The sequence below is a fragment of the Dromiciops gliroides genome, chromosome 6 (assembly GCF_019393635.1).
Source record: "Dromiciops gliroides isolate mDroGli1 chromosome 6, mDroGli1.pri, whole genome shotgun sequence".
NCBI lineage: Eukaryota > Metazoa > Chordata > Mammalia > Microbiotheria > Microbiotheriidae > Dromiciops > Dromiciops gliroides.
The window spans coordinates 228843433-228867964 of record NC_057866.1 but is presented as its reverse complement, the minus strand read 5'-3'; the positions used below and the strand labels follow the sequence as shown (position 1 = coordinate 228867964).

General features: G+C 40.3%; 1 protein-coding gene across 2 annotated transcripts in view; it reads right to left on the bottom strand.

Moving 5' to 3' along the window:
* PAPSS1 (3'-phosphoadenosine 5'-phosphosulfate synthase 1) overlaps window positions 1-20731 on the bottom strand; it is a 138303-nt gene extending 117572 nt beyond the window's left edge. The window contains exon 1 of one of the 2 annotated variants that reach the window (XM_043973385.1): window positions 20571-20731. In XM_043973385.1, coding sequence (XP_043829320.1) covers window positions 20571-20630 — 60 coding nt within the window. In that variant the 5' untranslated portion in view covers window positions 20631-20731. The remainder of the gene's footprint in view (window positions 1-20570) is intronic. The other variant, XM_043973386.1, reaches the window with a different exon arrangement.
* Between the last annotated feature and the right edge of the window lie 3801 nt (window positions 20732-24532).

Here is a 24532-nt window from a genome sequence, read left to right as displayed (position 1 = left end):
AAATGTTCAAAGGATAGAAATAGGTAGTTTTCAGATGAAATAATCAAAGATATCTAGTCATATAAAAATGCTCTAAATTACTATTGATTAGAGAAATGAAAATTAAAACAACTCTGAGCTACCACCCCATATTTTATGAGATCAGCTAATATGACAGAAAAGGAAAATGACAAATGTTAGCGTGGATGTGGGAAAATTGAGGCACTAATGTACCATTGGTGAAATGGTATATTGATTCAGCCATTCTGTAGAGTAACTTGAACTATGCATACCCTTTGACCAAACAATAGCACTACTAGGTCTGTATCTCAGAAAAAAAACAAAAAGGAAAAAGATCACTATGTACAAAAATATTTATAGCAGCTCTTTTAATGGTAGCAAAGAATTGGACATTGAGAGGATGCCCATCAATTGGGGAATGGCTGAACATATTTAATTGTGAATGAATATTATTGTGCTATAAGAAATGATAAGCAGGATACTCTCAGAAAAACCTCTAAAGAATGAACTGATGCAAAATGAAGTGAACAGAAACAGAACATTGTATACAGTTAACAGCAATATTGATGATCAACTGAGAATGACTTAGCTATTCTCAATAGTACAATGATCAAAGACAATTCTGAAAGATGATGAAAAATACCATCCATCAGCAGAGAAAGAACTGATGGAGACCAAATGCAGACCAAAGTATACTTTTTCTTTACTTTCTTTATTTTTCTTTTTTTTTGTCTGTTTTCTTTTACAGCATGACTAAACACAGAAATATGTTTTGCATAACCTATATCAAATTGCTTGCCTTCTTAATGGGGGGAGGGAGGCAGGAAGGAAGGAGAGAATTTGGAACCCCAAAAAAATTTTAAATGAATGTTAGAAATTGTTTCACATGTGATTAGGGGAAAATATTAAATTTTTTAATTTTTATATGTTCCAAACGTCTTAGGCACCTAAATTCATAAAGGAAAACTAAACTGAACTAGAAAACAAAATTACACAGTGGCAGGAGATTTCAATGTCCTTCTCATGGTTGTGGATAAATCTAACAGAAAGATAAGCAAAGGGGAAATATAGAACTAAACAAATTGCTTGAGGAACTAGAGCAAAAAGATTTATGGTCAATTAGGCAATTAAAAAAACATTTATTAAGTGCCTAACACATAAGTGCTTAATCTGCTCTAAATGCTAGAAATACAAACGCAAAAAAGGAAGATAGTCCCTTCCCACAAAGAACTTACAATCTAATGGGGGATGATGTAGCACAAAAGGATTTCCAAAGGGGAGGAAGGAAAAGATCAAAGGAGTGCATCTGGATGGAAAATAAAGAGATAAGGCCCCTTCATAAAAGGAGACTTTGGGAGGACCTATTTCCTCTGCTCCCCAATCAAAAGTGCAGAAGGTACTGGTAACAGATAAATGCCAAGGTTGATCCAGTCTCACAGGATGATGAGTTTTCTCAATTATTAGGTCCCTAAGAACATGATGGGAAAGTCCAAAAGAATGCAGGTAAGAAATGAAAAGGCATCTTCTAAGTGCAACTACAAAAGAATTTATGACAAATAACTTTCATAAAAACTGACCATATATTAGGCCCTGATATTTTAGCCCTAATAATAGGGAAGAAAAGGAAAGAGAGGAGGGTAAAGGGAAAGAAACGGGTAAAGGGATGATATGGAGAAAAGGAAGCAGAAAAGGGAAAGAGAAAAGGGAAAAAGGAGAAGGAAGGGAAGAAAAAGGGCAAAGGGAATGAGAAGCAGAAGGGGAAAGGAAAGAGGAAGGAAAGGAAAAAGGAAAAAGGAAGAAGAAAGGGGAATGAGAAAAAGAGAAAGGAGATAAGGAATGGAAAGGGGAAAGAGAAAAAGAAACAGAAAGGGGAAGGGGAAAGAAAAGGAAAAAGGAGACCATTACAGACCATAACTCAATTAAAATACTAATACACTCAGGACACACAAAAATACAGACCCAAATAAAGTCTTTTTCTTTTCATTTATTTAGAATTTTATTTTTACCCCAATTGCATGTAAAAACAATTTTTTAACATTCATTTTTAAAACTTTGTGATCCAAATTCTTTCTCCCTCCCTCCACACACACCCCTTAAGAACGCAAGCATTTCAATGTAAGTTATACATGTGTAATCATGCAAAACATTTCTACATTAGTCAGGTTATGAAAGAAAACAGACCAAAAAAAAAAAAAACAAGAAAAAGAAACTAAAAAAATATGCTTCGATCTGTATTCAAACACTATCAGTTCTTTCTCTGGAGATGGATCACTTTTTCATAAGTCCTTCTGAGTTGTCTTATTCACGGCTGATCATCTTACAATATTGTTGTTACTTTATATATAGTACATCTCACTTTGCATCAGCTCATACAAGTCTTTGCAGGTTTTTCTGAGAGCATCCTGCTCATCATTTCACACTTACTATTGCTAACTGAATTTCCCTCCATCCTACTCCCTCCCCACGTCATTTACTCTATTTTCTATCTCCTTTTACCCTTTCCCTCCTCAAAGGTGTTTTGCTTCTGACTTGCCCCCTGCCCCAATCTGCCCTCCCTTCTATCACCTCCCTCCTTCTGCTACCCCTCCTACTTTCCTGCAGGGTAAAATAGATTACTATACCTAATTGAGTGTGTATGTTATTCCCTCTTTAAGCCAATTCAGATGATAGTAAGGTTCACTCACTCCCCAGCACCTCCCCCATCTTCCCCTCCACTGTATAAGCTTTTTTTTGCATCTTTTATGAGATACTTTACCCCCATTTCACCTCTCACTTTCCCTTTCTCCCAGTGCATTCCTCTCACTCCTTAATTTTATCTTATAAAAGATATCATCCCTTCATATTCAACTCACACCTGTGCCCTCTGTTTAAATATATTCCATCCAGCTGCCCTAATAATGAGAAAGTTCTTATGAGTTGCTAGTATCATCTTCTCATGTAGGCATGTAAACAGTATAACCTTTTATATCCCTTCTGATTTCTTTTTCCTGTTTACCTTTTTATGCTTCTCTAGACTCCTGCATTTGAAAGCCAAATTTTCTATTCAGCTCAGGTCTTTTCATGAAGAATGCCTGAAAATCCTCTCTTTCACTGAATTCCTATTTTTCCCCTGAAAGATAATATTCCGTTTTGCTGGGTAGGTGATTCTTGGTTGTAATCCCAGTCCCTTTGCCCTCTAGAATATCATATTCCAAGCCCTCTAATCTTTTAATGTAGAAGCTGCTAAATCCTGTGTTATGCTGACTGTGGCTACACAGTACTTGAATTATTTCTGGTTGCTTGCAATATTTTTACCTTGACCTGGGAGCTCTGGAATTTGGCTATAATATTCCTGGAAGTTTTCATTTGGGGACCAACCTCTTTCAGGAGGTGTTTGGTGGATTCTTTCAATTTCTATTTTACCCTCTGGTTCTAGAATATCAGGGCAATTTTCCTTGATAATTTCTTTTTTTTTTTTTTTGGCGGGGCAATGGGGGTTAAGCGACTTGCCCAGGGTCACACAGCTAGTAAGTGTCAAGTGTCTGAGGCCGGATTTGAACTCAGGTACTCCTGAATCCAGGGCTGGTGCTTTATCCACTGCGCCACCTAGCTGCCCCCAGATAATTTCTTGAAAGATGATGTCTAGGCTGTTTTTTTGATCATGGCTTTCAGATAGTCCGATAATTTTTTTTTAAAAAATAATAATAGGGGCAGCTAAGTGGCGCAGTGGATAGAGCACCAGCCCTGGAGTCAGGAGGACCTAAGTTCAAATCCGGCCTCAGACACTTAACACTTACTAGCTGTGTGACCCTGGGCAAGTCACTTAACCCCAATTGCCTCACTAAAAATAATAATAATAATAGCAATTTAATGTCACTTTAAGGATTGCAAAGTACTTTACAAACATCATCTCATTTTGTCCTCACACAATCCTGGGAGGTAGGTGCTATGATTATCCCCATTTTAAAGATGGGAAAATTGAAGCAGTCAGAGGGTAAGTGACTCGCCCAGCTTCATATAGTTAGTGAGTGTTCCAGGCCAGATTTGAATTCACGTCCACATCTTCCTGACTCAAAATCAGTACTCTATACACCATGTTATTTAACAGTAAGATATTTCTAGAAGATGGTACACACACTTTAAGTGAAATCATTTCATTGGACAAAAGCAGTTATTGCACCATTTGCTTTCCATTTTATAACACATGATACTTGCATCATAAATTGTCTTTTAGTAAAATGTATACTGCCCCTTTGGCTAGATTTTTTTTTAATGTAGGTGACATTTCATTTATTTATTTACTTACTTTTCCCATATAAATATTTTATTATTTTCCAGTTACATTTAGAAATAGTTTTCAACACTTGTTTTTATAAGAGTTCTAGTTTCAAATTTTTCTCTCTCCCTCCCCTCCCTTTCTTCTCGCCAAGACAGCAAATAATCTGATATAGGTTATATATGTACAATCACATTAAACATATTTCTGCATTAGTCATGTTATAAGAGAAGAATCAGAGCAAAAAGGAAAAATCTCAAAAAAGAACAACAACAACAAAAAAAACAACAATAGAAATAGTAGGGTTAGATCTGCATCTAGATTCCACAATTCTTTTTTTTTTTTTTCTAGATTTGGAAAGCATTTTCCATCATGAGTCCTTTGGAACTATCTTGGACCATTGTATTGCTGAGAAGAATCAAGTCTATCACAGTTGATCAACACATGATATTTTTGATACTCTGTACAATGTTCTCCTGCTTCTAGTCCTTCCAGGTTTCTCTGAAATCTGCCTGCTCATTGTTTCTTACAGCACAATAGTATTCCATTACGTTCATATACCACAACTTGTTCAGCTATTCCCCAGTTGATGGGCAACCCCTCAATTTCCAATTCCTTGCCACCACAAAAAGAGCAGCTATAAATATTTTTGTACATGTGGGTCCTTTTCCCTTTTTTATGATCTCTTTGGGGGAAAGTCCTAATCGTGGTATTGCTGGGTCAAAGGGTATGCACAGCTTTATAGCCTTTTGGGCATAGTTCCAAACTGCTCTCCAGAATGGTTGGATCAGTTCATAGCTCCACCAACAATGTATTAGTGTTCCAATTTTTCCACAGCTTCTCCAACATTTATTATTTTCCTTTTTTGTCATATTAGCCAATCTGATAGTTGTCAGGTGGTACCTCAGAGTTGTTTTTATTTACATCTCTCTAATCAATAGTGATTTAGAGCATTTTTTCATATGGAAATTGATAGCTTTGATTTCTTCATCTAAAAACTGCCTGTTCACATCCTTTGACCATTTTTCAATTGGGGAATGACTTGGATTCTTATAAATTTGATTTAGTATCCTTTATCGGAAGTACTGGCTGTAAAAATTGTTTCCCAGTTTTCTGTCTCTCTTCTAATTTTGGATGCATTGCTTCTGCTTGTACAAAACCTTTTTAATTTAATGTAATCAAAATCATCCATTTTGCATTTCATAATAGTCTCTATCTCTTGTTTGGTCATAAAATGTTCTTCTTTCCAAAGATCTGAGATGTAAACTATTCCTTCCTCTCCTAATTTACCTATGGTACCTTTTATGTCTAAATCATGTACCCATTTTGACCTTATTTTAGTATAAGGTGTAAGATGTTGATCTATGCCTAGTTTCCACCATACTCTCTTCTAGTTTTCCCAGAAGTTTTTGTCAAATATTGAGTTCCTATACCAGAAGCTGGAGTCTTTGGGTTTATCAAACAGTATATTACTAAAGTAATTTACTACTATGTCTCCTGTATCTAACCTATTCCATTGATCCTCCACTCTATTTCTTAGCCAGTACCAAATAGTTTTGATGACTGTTGCTTTATAGCAAAACTTCATATTTGGTACAGCTGGCACACCTTCCTGTGCATTTTTTTTCATTAGTTCCCTTGATCCTCTTGACCTTTTGTTTTTCCAAATCAATTTTGTTATTATTTTTTCTAGCTCTATAAAATAATTTTTAGGTAGTCTGATTGGTGTGGCACTGAATATGTAAATTAACTTAGGTAGAATTATCATTTTTATTATATTAGCTGGGCCTATCCATGAGCAATTGATATTTTTCCAATTATTTGGATCTGATTTGATTTCTATGAAAAGTATTTTGTAACTGTGTTCATAGAGTTCCTGGGTTTGTCTTGGCAAGTAGACAACCAAGTATTTTATATTGTCTATTGTTATTTTAAATGGAATTTCTCTTTCTATGTCTTACTGCTGGAGTCCAATTAATTTTCAAATTATCTTTCTAGGATCTATTTTCCAAGTCAGTTGTTTTTCCAATGAGATATTTCACACTACTTTCTATTTTTTTCATTCTTTTGGTTTTGCTTTATTGTTTCTTGATTTCTCATAAAGTCATTAACTTCCATTTGCTCAATCCTAATTTTTAAGGAGTTATTTTCTTCAGAGAGCTTTTGTACCTCCTTTTCCATTTGGCCAATTCAGTTTTCCAAGGCATTCTTTTCCACATTGGCTATTTGTACCTTGTTTCTCATTTGGCCTAGTCTGTTTTTTAAAGTGTTATTTTCTTCAGTATTGTTTTGTGTCTCCTTTACCAAGCTGTTGACTTTTTTTTTCATGATTTTCTTACATTACTCTCATTTCTCTTTCCATTTTTTTTTCTCTACCTCTCTTACTTTATTCTCAAAGTCCTTTTTGAGCCTTTCTATGACCTGAGACCAATTCATATTTTTCTTGGAAGCTTTGGATATAGAAGCTTGGACTTTGTTATCTTCTTCTGACAGTGTATTTTTGTCTTCCTTGTCACCACAGAAACTTTCTATGGTCAGCATTTTTTTCTGTTTGCTCATTTTCCAAGCCTATTTCTTGACTTTTAACTCTTTGTTAAAGTGGGGCATTGCTTCCAGGTTAGAGGGGTTACTGTCTCAAGCTTCAGAGGGTTTGAGCAGCTGTTCTCTGAGATACTTCTAGGAATTTTAAATCCTTAGTTCTTCCAAGGTGTGTGATTTAAGAAGAGGTATGTTTACCCTGTACTGTGGTCTGTAAGCAACCAGAGGCCTGCTTTTCTGCCCTGAAACTATGAACAGAGTCCCACTCCACTGTGGCTGCTAGCTCTGGTGTGCTTGTGCTCCTTTCCTGCCTGGGACCCACCACCCAAAACTGTGACCTAGATCTGAGTATGGACAAAACAGAGTCCTGCCTCAGTTCAACCCCATTACTGTCTGTGGGCTGAGTTCCAGAAGCAGTTGCTGATATTGCTGATTCAGAGGCTCCCAAGGCCTGCTCCTATTTTCTGTGGCTGGGTCTCGCTCTGTGCCAGTAGCCTGCTGAGCTCCACTCTCACCCAGTTACAACAGACCTTTCCTGCCAACCTTCTAAGTTGTTTTTGGCTGGAAAATTATTTCACCCTGTCTTTTTATGTGTTCTGCTGCTCTAGCAATTGTCTTATGGCATTATTTGAAGGTATTAGGGAGAGCTCAGGCGAGTCACTGCCTTTCCTCTGCCATCTTGGCTCCGCACCCCGCTCCCCAAAATGAAATCTTTCCAAAGAAATCTTATTGAGTGGGTCAAAAAATAAATCAGAGAAACAAGAATTATGTGAAACAAAATTATAATGATGAAACATACAAAAATTTCTGAAATGCCACTAAAGGAATCCGGGGGAAAGAGAAGCATGTCCCTACAAACATACATTAACAAAATGGAGCAAGACCAGGGAAGGCTAAAGCACAGGAGAAGAAAAAATTAAAGACAAGTAAAGATGTTGATGATATTATAATTTACTTGGAAAATCCTCAGCAATCATCAAAGACACTAAGTGAGACAATTAATAGTCCCAGCAAAGTTTCAGGCTACAAAATTCACCCATAAAAATATCAGTTGTTTTTCAGTCAAGTATGACTCATTGTGACCCCACTTGGGAGTTTTCTTGACAAAGATGCTGGAGTGATTTGCCATTTCCTTCTCCAGCTCATTTTACATGTAAAGAAACTGAAGCAAACAGGGTGAAGGGACTGGCCCAAGGTCACACAGCTAGTAAGCATCTGAGGGCAGATTTGAACTCGGGTAGATGAGTCTTCCCCTGACTCCAAGCCCAGCACTATCTTCTTCACCACCTAGCTATTCCTTTGATCAACACAATAACTTACTACAATTCCAAAGGACTCATATTGAAACATGCCATCTACCTCCAGATAAGGGAACTAATGGATTCAGGGTGCAGATTAAAGCATATTTTTTTTTCTCTTTCTTTTTCTTGCCTTTTATTTGTGGAACATGACTGCTGTGGAAACTTGTCTTCCATGACATATTTTAATGGGTTTTGTTTTTCTTTCTTTCTCAAAGGGTAAAGAAAAGGGAGAGGAAGGGAGAGTATTTGGAAATAACATAAAATAAAATTCAGTTAAAACAAAAATTAAAGTAAATGGTGTCATCGTGATTTTGAATAAACGGAAAGCACAGAGTGGAGACAGCGTCCTCCACAGGAGGATTATGCCTAGCACCTTGATAATATTTGATAGCATTTGTAGCCACATAATGATGGCCCTTCTCTGGGAACCCAACACCTATTCCATACCCTTAATTTCTGAACTTTTCAGTGACGACACATTTTAAAACTAGAAATTTTGGTCTGCATATTGTATATTGAAGTCCTCCAGAAATCCTCTACTAGCAAATGCCACAGGTTTTTCTAACTAGCACTTTATTGAGATAAAACTGCTCCCAAGCCTTCCACTACACTGTGAGGCATCATAAAGGGTTTGTTTGGGTCAACACATGCCAAAACTGGTGCATTTGTGAGGCATTTGACCAAATCTTTAAAAGTTTGTTCACATTCTCTATCCCAATGGTCTCTAAAAGGTATCTGATAATTTAAGCTAATTTGATTTTTCTTGTCATTGTTTTTTATTCTTTTATTTTATTCTTTTATTCTCTTATTTTATATATCCTTGAATGAGGGCTGGCAATAGCAACATAATTCTTCACATATTTGTGAAAGTAGCCACTAAATCCTAGAAACTCTTTGATCACAGACAGTCGAGGAGTGCTTCTATATGTTCTGGATCAGTGGTCACTCCATATTTTCTGGACCAGTGGTCACAACCATTATACAACACAAACTTGTCAGCCTGATTATACTTATTATACTTATTTGTTATACTTATTATTATACTTTATACTTATTACTTATACTTTATTATACTTATTTGTTAAAAAGGAAGAGTTTAGAGAAGGAGGAGGTTTCATATGCAAATACTATGTGACCCACACACATACTTAACAGAAGCTCTACAAAGATGGCATTTTATCAATTGCCAATTTTAGACCAGCTTCCTCATTCTTTAACGTCTAACACTCTTCCATCACTCTTTTCTCATATTGTTCTAATGGTTTTATTCCAATTACGTGGAAGTAACATTATCATAACGGGATATTAGCAAGCTGTCTTGGGAAGTGGTATGGATGAGATGAATTTGGGTGTAACAGACCAGAGACAAGAAAACCAGTTAGGAGGTTACTTAAATAGTTTGGAGGAGAAAGGAAGCAGTCCTAAACTAGCCTGCCTTATATTGAAGAGAATATGGATCCTCTGCAGCCATACCACAGGATGTACTTACCTAAACCACTGTCTGCTCCCTTCTTAGCCAATACTCATTAAAGAGGTAAAAGACCAGTCCAACTGTTCTGTACAGTAACTTGGAATTATATCCCCAACATCACTAAGCTATATCCCCTTTGGCCCAGTGACACCCACTCCTAGCCTTATGCCTCAAAGAAAAGAGAAAGTGATAGAAGAGGCTAAAAGGGTTAACACATAACCCAAGATCAATAGAACCTAAAAGGGTTAACAGAGAAACTAAGGTTTGTGTTCTTACAATAACCAAGAGGGTTTGTCCCTATCAACCCCCACCATCAGCAGAGACTGTAACTAGGGACCATTAACCATTAATAGCCATTAATATTCCTAGATGACAGGACACCTAGAAACCAGATTTTCAGGAGAGAGAGATCATAAACACAGAGACCCTCTGGGTCTGACAAGTTTAAGTGTATCTTTAGGAACATGTGCAGAAAAGACCAGATGTGTCTTTAGGTTCCCTTTATGATGTATAAACCCCAAAAACACACCTCCAGGGAAAAAGGGATCTGTGTTGGGGGTTGTCTTAGGACCCCAGGAAGTCCAAATTATTTTAATCTCCTCCCACAAGAAGGAGATTAAGATAATGACAAGATAACCTACTTTTTCTTACTATAAATGTAACCATTTTCATCCCCCTATTGGAGACACCTATCTCCACAGCGCTCTCCCTAGGGTCAGCAGTCTTTCAATAAAACGGGAAACTGAGTCACTGAGTCTTGTAATTCTTTGGGACACCTTGAGATCAATTTGATCAATTAAACCCACCCCCCCCCATCAAAAGGACCCATCATGTGAACAAAAAATACTTTAGAGCAGCACTTTTGTTGAAATAAAGAGGGTGGCCATCAATTGGAGAAGGGCTGAATAATAATAATATATTACTGTAATGAAATATTACCATTCCATAAAAACTGACAAACTCAGGATGAATTAGAGAAAACAGACTTGCATAAACTGATGCAGACCAAAGTAAGCAATTTTCACATGGTCTACAACACAGTAAAATTCAACAACTCTGAAAGAACGGGATCAATACAATAAACAATCATCACTTGAAAAGACTGATAATGAAGCTTGTTTCTCACTTCTTGAAGGAGGTCAAGAGGTTAAAGCCTGTAAGTATGAAACGTGACACATTTTCAGACACAACCATTATATAACACAAATTTGTCAGACTGATTATACTTATTTGTTAAAAAGGAGGAGTTTAGAGAAGGAGGTTTCATATGTGAATCTTTTTAGCAGTCTTTTGTATGTGGAAATGTTCATATCTGTTAATGACTGTCAAATTTGTAATAAATTTAAAGGTTATGTATCTTTATAAGTAATTGCAATCAACAAAGCAATGTGGACTTTCAGATAGCTGGTTCATGTTTCAAAATGTAAATTGCAATAGAAGGCTATAAACTTTAATATGCCTTTTTAATTAATAGGAAACCCATTGTTTCTCCCTCCCAACCCACACCCCATTGAAAAAATGTTTAAAAACAAAAAATTTATTGTTAACAAATACACATAGTCAAGCAAAACAAATTCCCTTATTGGCTAAGTTCAAAAAATATTTCATTCTGTACCCTAAATCCACCATATTTTTGTCAGGAGATGGATGAATCAAGTAGATAATATGTTTCATCATCGGTCCTTTGAAATAGATGATAATTGCATCGATCACAGTACTTATAATTTTCAAAGTTGTTTGCCTCTACAGTGTTGCTATTTTATAAATTGTAACTCCCTGTTCTTCCCATTTCATTTTCATCAGTTTATAAAAGTTCCCAAAATTGATAATTTTTACAGTACAGATTTATAGTATAAATTCTTCTTCTGGTTCTTCTCACTTCACTGATTCAGTTCTTTCTATGCCTAGTTGAGACCATCTATTTCCTTATTTTGCACAGTACTGCATTATATTCATATACCATAATTTGTCCAGTCATTCCCAAAATCATGGGTATCCCCTTGGTTTCCAGATTTTCAGAGGGTTTTGTTTATGATGCCACAAAAAGAGCTGGTATGAATATTTTTGTACATATAGCACTTTTCCCTTCTTCCTTTGATTTCTTTTCAGTATAGGCCTAACAGTGTTATAGGTGGGACAAAGGGCAAGCCCCATTTAATAACTTTCTATACACAAAGACCTCAGCTAATGGAATAAAATTACCGCAAAAAATTTATCAGTGTTTTACTTGATAGAAGACAACTATATGGATTCTCTTACCTATTTCTGTATTCAATATGTAGTAAACATGTTGTTTTGGTTCTAGTATATGAAGGGAGTAGGAGAAGTCTTCCTATAGATGGTAGGATTTTAATTGGGATTTAAAGCCAGAAAGATCAGCAGAGGAGCAGAGGAGGGAGAGCATTCCAGGCATGGGGGGACAGCCAGAAAAAAATGAGCAGAGCAAAGAGATGTCATGTCTTGTTTATAGTGTCACTGCGTAGAAGAGCACATGTCAGGCAGTAAGGTCGAAGAAGACTTTAAAAAAAAAAAGGAAAAAAAAAAAGATCATTGGTAACCTTTGAGGGAATGGCTTCAGTGGGATGATGAGGTCAGAAGGAAGAAATGAGTTAAGAGGAGATGTTGTGGAAGCACCTATTGTAGAAGGCCTTTTCAAGGAGTTTGGCCACAAAGGGGAGAAGAGTACAGGATGAGAGTTCAAGAGGATGAAATGATCAAGGGAGTGTTTTGTTTTGTTTTTTCAGGATGAGACAGACACACACACAGTAGGGAAGCAGCCAGTAGACAAGGAGAGATTGAAAATAAGCAACAGAATGGGCATGACAGAGAGGGCTATCTGTTGAAGAGATGGAATGAGATCACTTGTGCAGTTAAAAAAGGATTAGCCTTAGTAAGAAGTTCAGACCCCCTTTGCCATGTGAGATGGGTGAAGAAGTCATCTGAATGATGAGATGAAAGAAGGGAGAAGAGAAAGCTCACAGAGTTCTTACTTTATGTAAGTGGACATTCTTCTATGCAAAGCCATTTTTACATAATGCTGATCTGTCCAAAGATGTGGGGAAGGGAGGGAAGAAAAAAAGGGGTTGCATGCTTGTGGAGGGAGGGGGCCAGCACACCATTCCAAGGACCCATGGGTGCCAGGCACAGAGAAACAGAGCAAAAGGAGAAACAAGCAGGGGACCAGGGCCAGCCACACAGGGGCCTGACAGGAAGTGAGAGGAAAAACACGAAGAGGATAGACACATGGGGGCTGGACACAGACACATACAAGAGGATAGGCGACGTGCAGGAGCTGAGGACAGACAAGCCAACACCCGGCCTTAGAGGAAGAAAAAACAGATCGAGGGGACCAGACACCGGGGCAGGTGGGCAGAGCAGGGCATGGGTCTCCTCTCTCTTGGTGTAGAGGTCTCAAGACAACCCCTGAGTCTGGCAGTGGCAGAGGTAGTGGTGATGGGTCTCTCTGCATTGGTTCTTCTGCTTTCACTTGGAGGCTTTTTTTTTTTTGGTAAGGCAATTGGGGTTAAGTGACTTGCCTAGGGTCATACAGCTAGTAAGTATAAAGTGTCTGAGGCCGGATTTGAACTCAGGTCCTCCTGAATCCAGGGCCAATTCTCTATCCACTGGGCCACCTAGCTGACCCGTGGAGGCTTTTTTTAGGGTGTATTTTAAGGGTTGGGGGAGCAACAGAGGGCCAAGCTGAAGGGGAGAAAGGAAAGAAGCAGCACAGTATTGTACAATGAAATTTGCAAAGATTTTCTTTCAGAATTCTTTATATAAAGTCACATTTAAAGTGAAAACTCTGTAGTCTCCATTTTTTCTGTAAAATATAAGGCAAGGTTCATATCTAAGGAAACGTGGGGAGAGGAAGCTATGAGAGGTCTGAGAAGGGTTAAAAAGGTTTGGAAAAGTCATTGTGGAGAGTGGGATAAAAGTTGATAAAAGAGGTATAGGAACATTGTTTAGCAACAGTGAGAGCCCAATTGAGGGTGGTTAACATTTTATGTTTATATTTTATTTTATTTTATAATTAATTTTATTAATATTCATTATCTGTAGTGGACCCAGTCAGAAAGACTGGATTTTCTCCATTCAGCAGCACGTGAATGCTTGAAATGGTCTAAGGCTGAGGCTTGGCACAGAACTATCAATTTGATAAGGGGGACAGGGACTCTACAGAGGAGGACAGTGTAGAGTTGAATTGGTTCACCAAGGCTTCAAGGTGGGGAAAAGAGGAGAGAGAGGCTAGTGCAGGAGACGGCCTGAGAGAAAACTGAGAGGCTAAGGAACCAGACAAAAAGTAGGCACAGGGAGAAGCGGAAAGCCAATAGATTATGGTCAGATATAGGAAATCTGGAATTCTTGCACATGGAGGTGGTATATTTGTGGGCAATGGTAAGATCAAGGGTATGGCCATGACTGTGTATGGCAGAGGTGGAGTGAGTAGTTGAGGAACTGAATAGTTAGGGTGTTTGAGGGAGAGTCAGTATGCATGTTGAAGTCACCTAGTATGATGGCAGGAGTTAGAGAAAACTGTGAACCAAATACTGAACTCACTGAAGAAAGAAGGGAAATTCCCTGGGACTTACAGACAAGATACCAAGATTCTGATTGGGTGGTTGATATGGATTATATGAACCTCACAGGAGGAGATGCTGCTGAGTGACTGCTTCCCATGCCCACTTACGATGGCAATGGGAAGCAAAGAGTACTCCAACTCCCCTGCCTAGTGAAGGTGCTATATCATTAGAGGGAGCCAAGCCTCAGTGACTGCTAGAAAATGGGGAGACAAAGGGAAAACTGCTGCCTATAGAACAGGTATTCCAGAGGTGTGGTGGAAGGGTTAAGCAGTGCTTGGATGGGACTTTGGGACAGGAAGGTTGAAAGAGATAGGAATAAGGAATTCAGTGGTGGCGGTTAGAAATGTAATTTGGATGATTTATCCCTGTGGTTCTGAATCACTGTTGATGTATAAAGTATGACCAGATACAGGTTCATTAACGAGTAGAGGGTGACATGGATGGAGATCAGCCAAGAACAGCACAGAGAGGGAAGGCACAGGCTTTTGGTGCATTTGTTGTTGATTGAGTGATTGATCTCCACCTCTCAGAAATTTTGTCTTTTTTCTAGGCTGAACTTAGCGCTACTTCCTCCATCCAACCTTCCCTGATGTCTCCCCACCCCCTTTTTGGTAGCCAAGTACTAAATGCTGAGGATACAAATGCAAGCAAAAAGAAAGGCAGTCTCTGCCCTCAGGAAGCTTAAGGTCTGAGGGAAGAAAACACATAAAAGGAAATTAGAAAAGCAGAAGGTGGGAGAGCTGACAGTATACTGCTAGGGACACTGTAGAAAAGGTCCAAAAGGATCCATTTTCTTTTCATTTCTCTACTTGTAGGATACAAAAGCTCCTGAAGGGCTGAGGCTTTTTCATTTTTGTCTTTATATCCCCAAATTCTAATATTGTGTCTGGCACATAACTATTTGGTAGATGTTTATAAAACTGAACTTAATGCTATCTATAACTGAACTTGGCTTCCTTTGCCCCAAAAACCATCTGCACCCTATTTTCCTTCCCTATTTTAGTCCCCAACACCACTATCTTTCCAACCATTTAGGCCCCAAACCACAAATTTATCTTTTGACTGTTCCTTCTCTGCTTCAAACTCTATGTGCAGTTAGCCACCAAGGTCTACCTACTGTTCCTCTGAACCTTCAGATTCCTTTTCATCTTTCCCTTCCTGTCTGCATGCCTTTGACCAACACCTTAATGCAATACTACCATACTCTTCTCCAATTAGACTTTCTACTACCTGTGTCTCCTTTTACTCAGGTCTTACATAGGGTGGACAAGCTGGCCACTGATTCCCATTTGCACACCATCAAACTGTCGCTCTCCTATCAGCATGTGCCTCTGCTGAAGGGCATGGCCAAGGTCGGTTTCCCAGCAACAGGGTTGGTCCAACAGGCAGGAAGCAGGCCTGGCTGCCCACGGGCATCCTGAGAGGCATCAAGAGCATCTCAGCAAGATACCTGAGATACCTGAGAAGCTAACAGCCTGCTGAAACCCCACCACGGAAACCTTGCAAAAGTATTCCGTGGAAGACATGCCCATTTAAAAGGCATGACACCTTGCTCAGAAATCTCCCAAAGCTCCACATAGTCTGTCGCCCTTACCACCCTAGGTGACTCTCATTATTAAATTAAATTCCACCTACAGAAGTCTCTTCACTGTTCAACAAAATTATTTATATATATATATATATATATATATATATATATATATATATATATATATATATATATAATTTTTTGCGGGGCAGTGGGGGTTAAGTGATTTGCCCAGGGTCACACAGCTAGTAAGTGTCAAGTGTCTGAGGCCAGATTTGAGCTCAGTTACTCCTGAATCCAGGGCCGGTGCTTTATCCACTGCACCACCTAGCTGCCCCCTTATTTATTATTTACTATATGTAAAGCACTGGCGTTATAAAAAGATTTTAAAGTAATCATTGCCCTCAAGAAGAACATCATCTGATGGAAGTGAGAAGGAGCCGGTCAAGCAACACACTTAAGTGCGATTCTAAAAACGTGAGGCATTCAAAGGGAAGGTCCAGACACAGCAGTATTAACAATCTGAGTAGAAAGAGATGCACTCTGTGGAAAAGAAGGCTTTCTTGCCCGGGTCCCACTTGAGCTGGGGATTAGGGGAAGAATTTTAAGATGTGGACAATGTCACCACCAGGGCCAAATCTTCCCACAATTTTCAAAGTCAAGATCAAACCCCACCTCTCCCACAAGCTGTCCTTTCAAATTCCCTCTTTGATAAACTGCTAATTAGCGGGAAAGACAGCAAGGAAGAGAAAAGGAGCAAGCATTTATCCAACACCTGCTATATATGCCAGGCCCTGCTCTAAGAGCTTCCCAAACTTAATGTGATCCTCACAAGAAGACTGGGAGGTAGGGCTACTATAATCCATAATTTACAGCTGAGGAAATCAAGGTTGGCAGAGGTTAAGCAACTTGCCCAGAGTCACACAGCTAGGAAGTGTCTGAGTTAGTATCTGAACTCAGGTCTTCCTGACTCCAAGCCCAGTACTCTATCCACTGGGCCACTCTCTCCTCTAGTTAGTTTGTTCTCAGCTAGGTGGCAAAGTGGATAGAGCACTGGGCTGAGAATCCAAAAGACTCATTTTCCTGAGTTCAAATCTAGCCTCAGATACTTCCTAGCTGTGTGACCCTCTGCAAATCAGTTTCCTCATCTAGAACATGAGCCAGAGAAGGAAATAGCAAACCATACCAATATCTTGGCCAAGAAAAACCCAAATGGGGTCACAAAGCATCAGACATGACTGAAAAACAACTGTGCTGAAAAATGTCAGGATAAGATCACAAATTTGGAGCTAGAAGTCACGGAAATCCTCCTTTTACAGATGAGGAAAGTGAAGGTCAGAGAGAGTAAGGGACTTGCGCAAAATGTATAGTGTTCGCAGCAAGATTTGAATTCAGGTGTTCCTGATGCCAAGCCTATACTCTTCGTTTTTCCACCACACAAGCTTAATTTTCTTATATTTCTTCTGTATCCTCCTTAGAATCTAGCCCAATGTTATGTACATCAACAGGTACTGGATTTATCAAATGAATAGTAGAGTCTTGGATAACTAATCTTCTAAGATAATCACAAAAATTAATTGAGCCTTTAGTTTAAACCTTATTTCCCACTAAACCTTTTGGAAGAAGTAGTGAAAGTTAACAGAGTGTCATAATAGTCTCTAAGAAACAGCTAAAACACCATCTTCTGCTTGAAGTCTTTCCTGATTCTTCCAATTGCTAGTGCCCTCCTTTCTTCCCAAACTACCTTGTATTTAGTTGTTTTGCATATATATAGTTATCCACTTTCTATTTCTGCTGTATATATTTGGATATGGCCTTGGAATGTAAGCTCCTTGTCTCATTCTTTATCCTCAGGACCTAGCACATTACCTAGGAGATAGCAATGTGCTTAATAAATGCTAATGGCTGACCTCATCTGTCCAGATTTCGTTTCCCTCCCCACTGGGCTTCTGACCCTCCAACTTCACCCAGGTGCTTCCTTGTCCTCCCACTTCCTTTCAGATTCTTTTTTGAAGTGTCTTCCCCCATTAGTATGTACTTGCCTATGATGGAATAAACAACAGGCAAGATGGTTTTCAGAAAAACCTGGGAAGATTTATATGAACTTATGCAAAATGAAAAGAGGAGAACCTGAACACTGTACACAGTAACAGCAAAACTGTATGATGATCAACTATGAACTCAGCTATTTTGATCAATACAATGACCCAAAGGCCATTATTATTGAAGGACTTATGATGAAAAATGCCATCCACCTCCATAGAAAGAACTGATGGAGTCTGAATGCAGATAGAAGTATACTTTTTGTACTTTATTTTTCTTGGCTTTTTGGGGGGTCTGAGTTTTGACACATGGCTAATATGGAAATGTTTTGCATGATTTCACACATATAATATATATGAAAATGCTTGCCTTCTCGAGGAGGGGGGAAGGGTGTCATCCTAGCTACCTACTCCTTTCCTACTTTGCTGGTCTGTCTGCTCTTTCCACTAGTAGAAAGATGCCTTTCCCCTTTCTTTGCTCACACCATATGGAGATCAGTGAAATGAGCAAATGTAAAAGGACACCTAGTTTATCAACCCCTAAGCAACAGAGAGGGGAGAAAATACATATATGTGTATTTATATTTAAATATTTATATTATATATTACATATTATATTGCATATAAACTATTATGCTTATATTTGTATTTAAATATTAGAGACATATATAATAAATCCACCAGAGTAACCAGGGAATCAAAAGGTTTCCCCAGTGCTTGGCACATGATAAGGGGTTAATAATTGCTTGTTGACTCAACCTGGATCAATCAACTTGTTCCATGACCCATACATGAGGCCCATCAATGTCCTTATAATCTTGTCTCAACAAATGAGGAAGAAACTGGATGCCACCAAAACTTAGCTCCCTCTTTAGGAGGCAGGGAGAGAATTTGGAACTCAAAAATTTCTCATTTTTTAAAAAATTTTACATGTAACTTAAAAATATTTAATGAAATAAATAAAACATATTGGAAAGGAAAATGTAAGCTCCCTCAGGACAAGGACTGGTCTTTCTTTTTTCTGGCATTTGTATACCCAGCACAGTTCACAGTAAGCACTTAATGTTTTTGGCCAGATTGTTTTACAACTCCAGATCTAAAATCATAGAGATTAAGTAAATGTGTTTTATATCACTTTCAAATACATCACCTCATTAAATTACCACAATAAAAGGGGAACCAAGCCCTGCTACACCTGAGGAAATGGAGACTCAAAGAAGTTAAACTAGTAACAAAATTCTTACCAAGATGCATCCAATTGTTGCAAGTGCTTTTTAAAAAAATCGATGATGCAAAGAAAATAGGATGAAAAGTTTTATTTCAAAATAAAAGCATAATAAAAAATTTGCTTCAATTGACACACCTGGTCCTTCTGGTGTTAAATGATTTGCCTAAGGAGACATAGCTATTGTATAGTAAGTGTTACCAGGACTATATTAGAACTCGGAACCAAGAAGCCAAGCTCAAATCCAGCCTAGGACACCTATTAGCTGTGTGACCTTGGCAAGTCACTTAAGTTCCCTTCTTTCTCAGTTTCTTCTGTAAAACGAATATAAAAACAGCACCTACATCTCAGGATTGTTGAGAATCAAATGAGAATATTTCTAAAGCATTTCGCAAACCTTAAAGCTCTATATAAATGCTACTGTATCTCTTCGTGCACTAGTCTTTACAATAATGAAGTAGAATTTGCAGGATTGGATGTTTGGACCTGAATCCTTAATCTTCTTGGGTGGTCCATATTTGAATCATAGGTTTGAGTCACCAGGTACAAGGCTGTCTTATATGGAGAACTGCTTAACCAACCCTGCTCCTGCTGGAGTTTCAGATGATCTGTCTGTTCTTTCCACTCATGGAAAGGTGCCTTTCACCTTTCTTTTCTGTTCATGAGCCAAGGTAAGAGGACACCTAGAGAATCAATCGACCCCTAAGCAACCGAGAAATCCCGCTCATAAGATAAAGAACTTTTTTTTTTAAATCCACCCAGGGTAATTAGGTATTTGATAGGCTCCCCAGTGCTTGGGACACAGTACGTGGTTGAAAAACGCTTGTTGACTTGACCTGGATCTATCAACTTGTTCCATGACCCAAACCACAGGCCCATAGAGAGGAAGAAATAGGGTGCCCTCAGGACAGAAGTGGCTTCACCACCAAAACTTAACAGACAGGAGAGCTGAAAACGGTAGAAATCCCACATCTTCCCGTACACCTTCCAAGAAACCCAGCCTCCAGGGGCAGTCACAAGGCTTTGCAATGTCCCTAGTTAACCACTCAGCCACAAAAGCTGCTCAGTTCGGGTCTGCCCCAGGCCCCGTGAATGGCTACATTGTTGCAACCCTTCAACCACAGAAGGGGGGGCTACTGAACCCAACACCCCCTGACTGCAACACGCCTGGGCCAAGTGGAACCCGAGGAAGGCCAGAGAAGGTGCCCACCAGGCATCAGTGCAAGGATGCTCTCCAAAGACTCCCCCTGCCCCCGTGGGAGTAAGAATGACGGGCGTTAAGGATGGGGGAAGGGTGCAACAATTTTAAAGGCTGCTTTTTAGTAGTAACCCTGAATAGTTCAGGCTGCGGATGCTGGTAAGTCCCCCTTGAAGAGGCGCCTGCCCCAAAGGTGCGGGGAAGAAGCAAAGGCTCGTTCTCCAGCAGGGCTGGGGTCGGGGAAGAGCGGGCGGGGAGTGGGGGGCGGTGCCCCAAGGGTCTCCAGCCCCGAGCTTGAGCCGACCCTGCCACATCAGCACAGCCCCCCGCCCCGCCCCCAGCACTGATTCCAAGAGACCCCAGGCCGCCCGCCCTCCCTCCTGGCGGGCCAAAAGAGGCTCCCGCCTCCTCGCCCCAGCCTCGGGCGCTCACCCAGTTCTGTACTTGGTTGCTCAGCTTGACTTTCTTGCACAAGCTCCCAGGGAGCTCCATGGCCGCCAAGGTTCACACTCAGACTGATAGATACCCCTGGCCGGGGGTGGAAACTAAGGAAGGCGCGTGCGGGGCGGGGACAGGGCGGGGGCGGAGTCTTAGAGGGCGGGGCACCGAGGGGCGGGGTAGGTAGCTGGGACTAGCGCTCATGCGCAGAAACAAAACAGAGGGGAAGACGGCTCGCGTCGGCGCCAACCCGCGGAGAGGGACTTAAAGCGAGCTAGGTGGGTGGGGAGGAGCGAGCGAGCGCGCGCGCATGCGCATGCGCCGCCGGAGGAAGCCAATGGGGAAAGAAAGGAGAGCAGAACGGAAGAGGGGCTGTGGAAGAGACAGCTAGAGAGTCCTCCGCGGAAAGGGCGGGGCCCGGAGGGAGGCGGAGCAGGGCGGCTGAAGAGAGATGGGGCGTGCGCCTCAGAAGCCAAAGGGAGCTGGGTTGGAAAGAGAACGGAAAGATAGTTTGGGTCGGCGAGAGCCCGCGCGGAGAAGGCTGGGATCTTGGAGGCCGGAGATCGAACAAGATTCGTCTCCAGGCTTGTGTCGTGAAGTAGGAGCGCGTTCTTGCCGCAGCCTCAGACTCCTTTCCCTCGAAACTGGGAGAACGTTGGGAGGCTGCGCATGCGCACTGGAGTGTCGTAGCCGGACTGCAAGCCTTGGAGTTCTTGCTGTTCTGCATCCAGCTGCCAAAGGACATCCTCTATGGTGGCCCAATTTGGACGTGATTTTGTCTTTAATCCCAAAGTTAATCTTGCCTTTCTACCTCTATTTGATGTAGACTTTTTAAAAAATGTTGGAGGTGGGGCAGCTAGGTGGCGCAGTGGATAGAGCACCGGCCCTGGATTCAGGAGAACCTGAGTTCAAATCCGGCCTCAGACACTTAACAATTACTAGCTCTGTGACCCTGGACAAGTCACTTAACCCCAATTGCCTCACACACACAAAAAAATTTAGGAAAAAAAATGTTGGAGGTATCATTAATAAACATGTAAGTGCCTACTATGTGCTAAGCATGGAGATAGAAATAAAGGGGAAAAACGGCCCCTGCCTCAAGGAGCTGAATGTCTAATGGGAAAAATAATATACAAATGACTATACACGCCATAGGCAGCATCCAGTGGAGGTATCTCAGAAGGAAAGGCACTAGAATTAAGAGAAATTCTTCCCTTCCCCAGGAAAGGCTTCCTCTACAAGGGGAGATCTGAAGTGGGATTTGAAGGAAACCAAGGAAGATAGGTGGAAATGAGGAAGGAGAGCATTCCAGGAGTGGGGAAGTCGGGGGAAAATGCCTTGAATTGGGAAATGGATTTTCTTGTTGGAGAAACATCGAGGGGTCCAATATCACTGGATCGCAGAGTACATGGCCCTGGAGTGGAATGTGGAATAGAGTGGGGATAGACCTCTTGAAGGGACACTAATAAACAGACTACTGAGATGTTTCAGGCATGAGATGATGAGCTCTTACACCAAGATGGCAGTTATGAGTGGAGAGTAGGGGGTGTATTGGATTAGTTTTTGCAAAGGTGAAATTGACAAAGGCTTTGGATGTGGAGAGAGAAGCAAGAGTGGGGACTCATGAATGACACCTAAGTCATGAAATCTGATAACTGGATATGGGGAGGGGGTCACAAAAAACTTGGCATTAAATGTTTAATGTGTACATATTTTATACACCTATATACCCAGGGTAGTAAAAAGAAGTTTCTCAAGCGAAAAGAGAAAAATTTAAGAAGCCCTGGAAAGCCCACAAAGGTCCCATCTACCTCCAACTCTGATTGTATGATGTTAGATCCCCTTCCAATTTTTTTTTTAATTGTCTAGGTTCTGTATGGGCATTCTCACCCCACTTCCAAGCCTTCTATCCTCTAAAACATATCAAGATTTGTCTTAAGTTAAAAAAAAAACTTTCACACATACATCAACTCATATTTACAGTCATCCCTAGATAATGATTCAGATCTCCCGTATTCCCCAAAACAAACAAGATCCAGGCTTGCCAAAAATCCAGCTTTTCCCCAGGCATTTTTATATTTCAGTTTTGTTTTATTTTCAATTCCAAATTCTCTCCATTCTCACCTTTCCTACCTATCGAGAAGGCAAGAAAAACAAATATATACACATATGTATGTATGCACACATGTATTTATGTATTTATATACATATATGATACATATATAACCATGCAAAACAAATGACAGCATTAGCCATATGGAAGGAAGGAAAAGAAAAAAAGAAAATAGGCTTCAATTTGCAATATGAGTCCATCATCTCTCTATCTGAAAGAGGGTTGGAATTGTGGTGGTTGTGTTGATCTGAGTTAAGTCTTTCAATTTTTCTTATCTTTGCAATATTGCATTTATTGCATAAATTGTTCTCCTGCTTCTTCTCACTTCACTTTGTATAAGTTCATACAAGTCTTCCCAGGTTTTTCTGAAACCATTCCTTTCATCATTTCTTCCATCACAATCCTATACTAAAACTTCTTAAGTCATTCTCCAAATGATGGGCAGCTCCTCAAGTTTCCTTTTCTTTGCAACCACAAAAAGAACTGCTATCAGTATTTTTGTACATGAATCCCTGTCAAGATAATAGCTTTTTATTATAGGGTTCTTATTTTTTTTGCTCATTTTCCAACCTCCTTTTTTTTTTCTTTTTTTGCAGGACAATGCAGGTTAAGTGACTTGCCAGGGTCACACAGCTAGTACATGTCAAGTGTCTGAGGCCGGATTTGAACTCGGGTCCTCCTGAATCCAAGGCCAGTGCACCACCTAGCTGCCCCTCCATCTTCCTTCTTAATGAGAGTTTTATTTAGACTCTGAACACTTCTGGGGGTGAGGGAGTGATGTCTGGCTTGTTGCTTTCATACCTCTGGCTGTAACAAGCTTTTGGTGCTCCCAAAGTAGAGTGATCTGTGGAGGTCTGTTCACTGCCCTCAAGGCCTGAGTTCTACAAATTCCTGGCCTATGTCTGGATCTCTCAGCTTTCTTCTTGTTTCTGGTTGGGAGTTTCAGTAGACTGCTGCTTGATTCAGCCTGTATGGACCCACTTGGAGGCTCTACAGGTTCAAAGGGACTGAATGGCCAGCTCTCCTTTGGTTCAGGAAGCTGTACTCCAGTGCTGGGATCAGAGCCACATTTGTTTCCTGGAACTTGTTCCATGCTCATTTAAAGCTAGTGCCAGTCCTTACAACAATTCCTCTTTGCCCTGGGCCTGTGACCATGCATTGGGTGACAGAATAGCCAGATGGCACTTGTTTCTGCACTTAAGGATGCTCTGGAATCTCTTCATGGTGTCCTGTCTTGGTCCTCAGTCCCCAAGTGCTAGAATACTGCTCAAACCCCCTCCCCAAAGTCTGAGCCACCCTGGGCTGGAAAACGACTCACTACGCCTTCTCAGTTTTCCCATAAGAACTCAGTTTCATACATTCTCTAGACCTTTGTTGAAGAGGTGTGAGAGGACAGCTAGACTCGAATGCTTCCTCTTACCCTGTGTAACGATTGGAATGAGGCCACCTGCTGGATACTTACTGTAGAGGAGTTCTGCCCATGAAGGGAAGGTCTTTGAGGGCAAGACCAGGAGTCAGGAAGTGACGCGGGCTAGTGGGAGGAGGAAGGAAGAGACTGGCGCTCAGTCTCGCTCTCTTTCCTCTGGACTCTGGTGGAGAGCGGAGCTAGAAATGTGCTCTCCCTTTAATAGATAGGAATCTAGGCCTTTTTCTCTCTCTCTTTACCAAATTCTTATTCTCCTTAATAAATGCTTAAAAGTCTAACTCTTGCTAAAGTTTATAATTTATTGGCGACCACTCATTAGATATTTTAGACAGTTTAGCTAGAATTTTAGCCCTTAACACCTGCCATCTTGATTCTACCTCCTCACCTTAAATCTGTCTTTCAGAAACACTTGTCAGA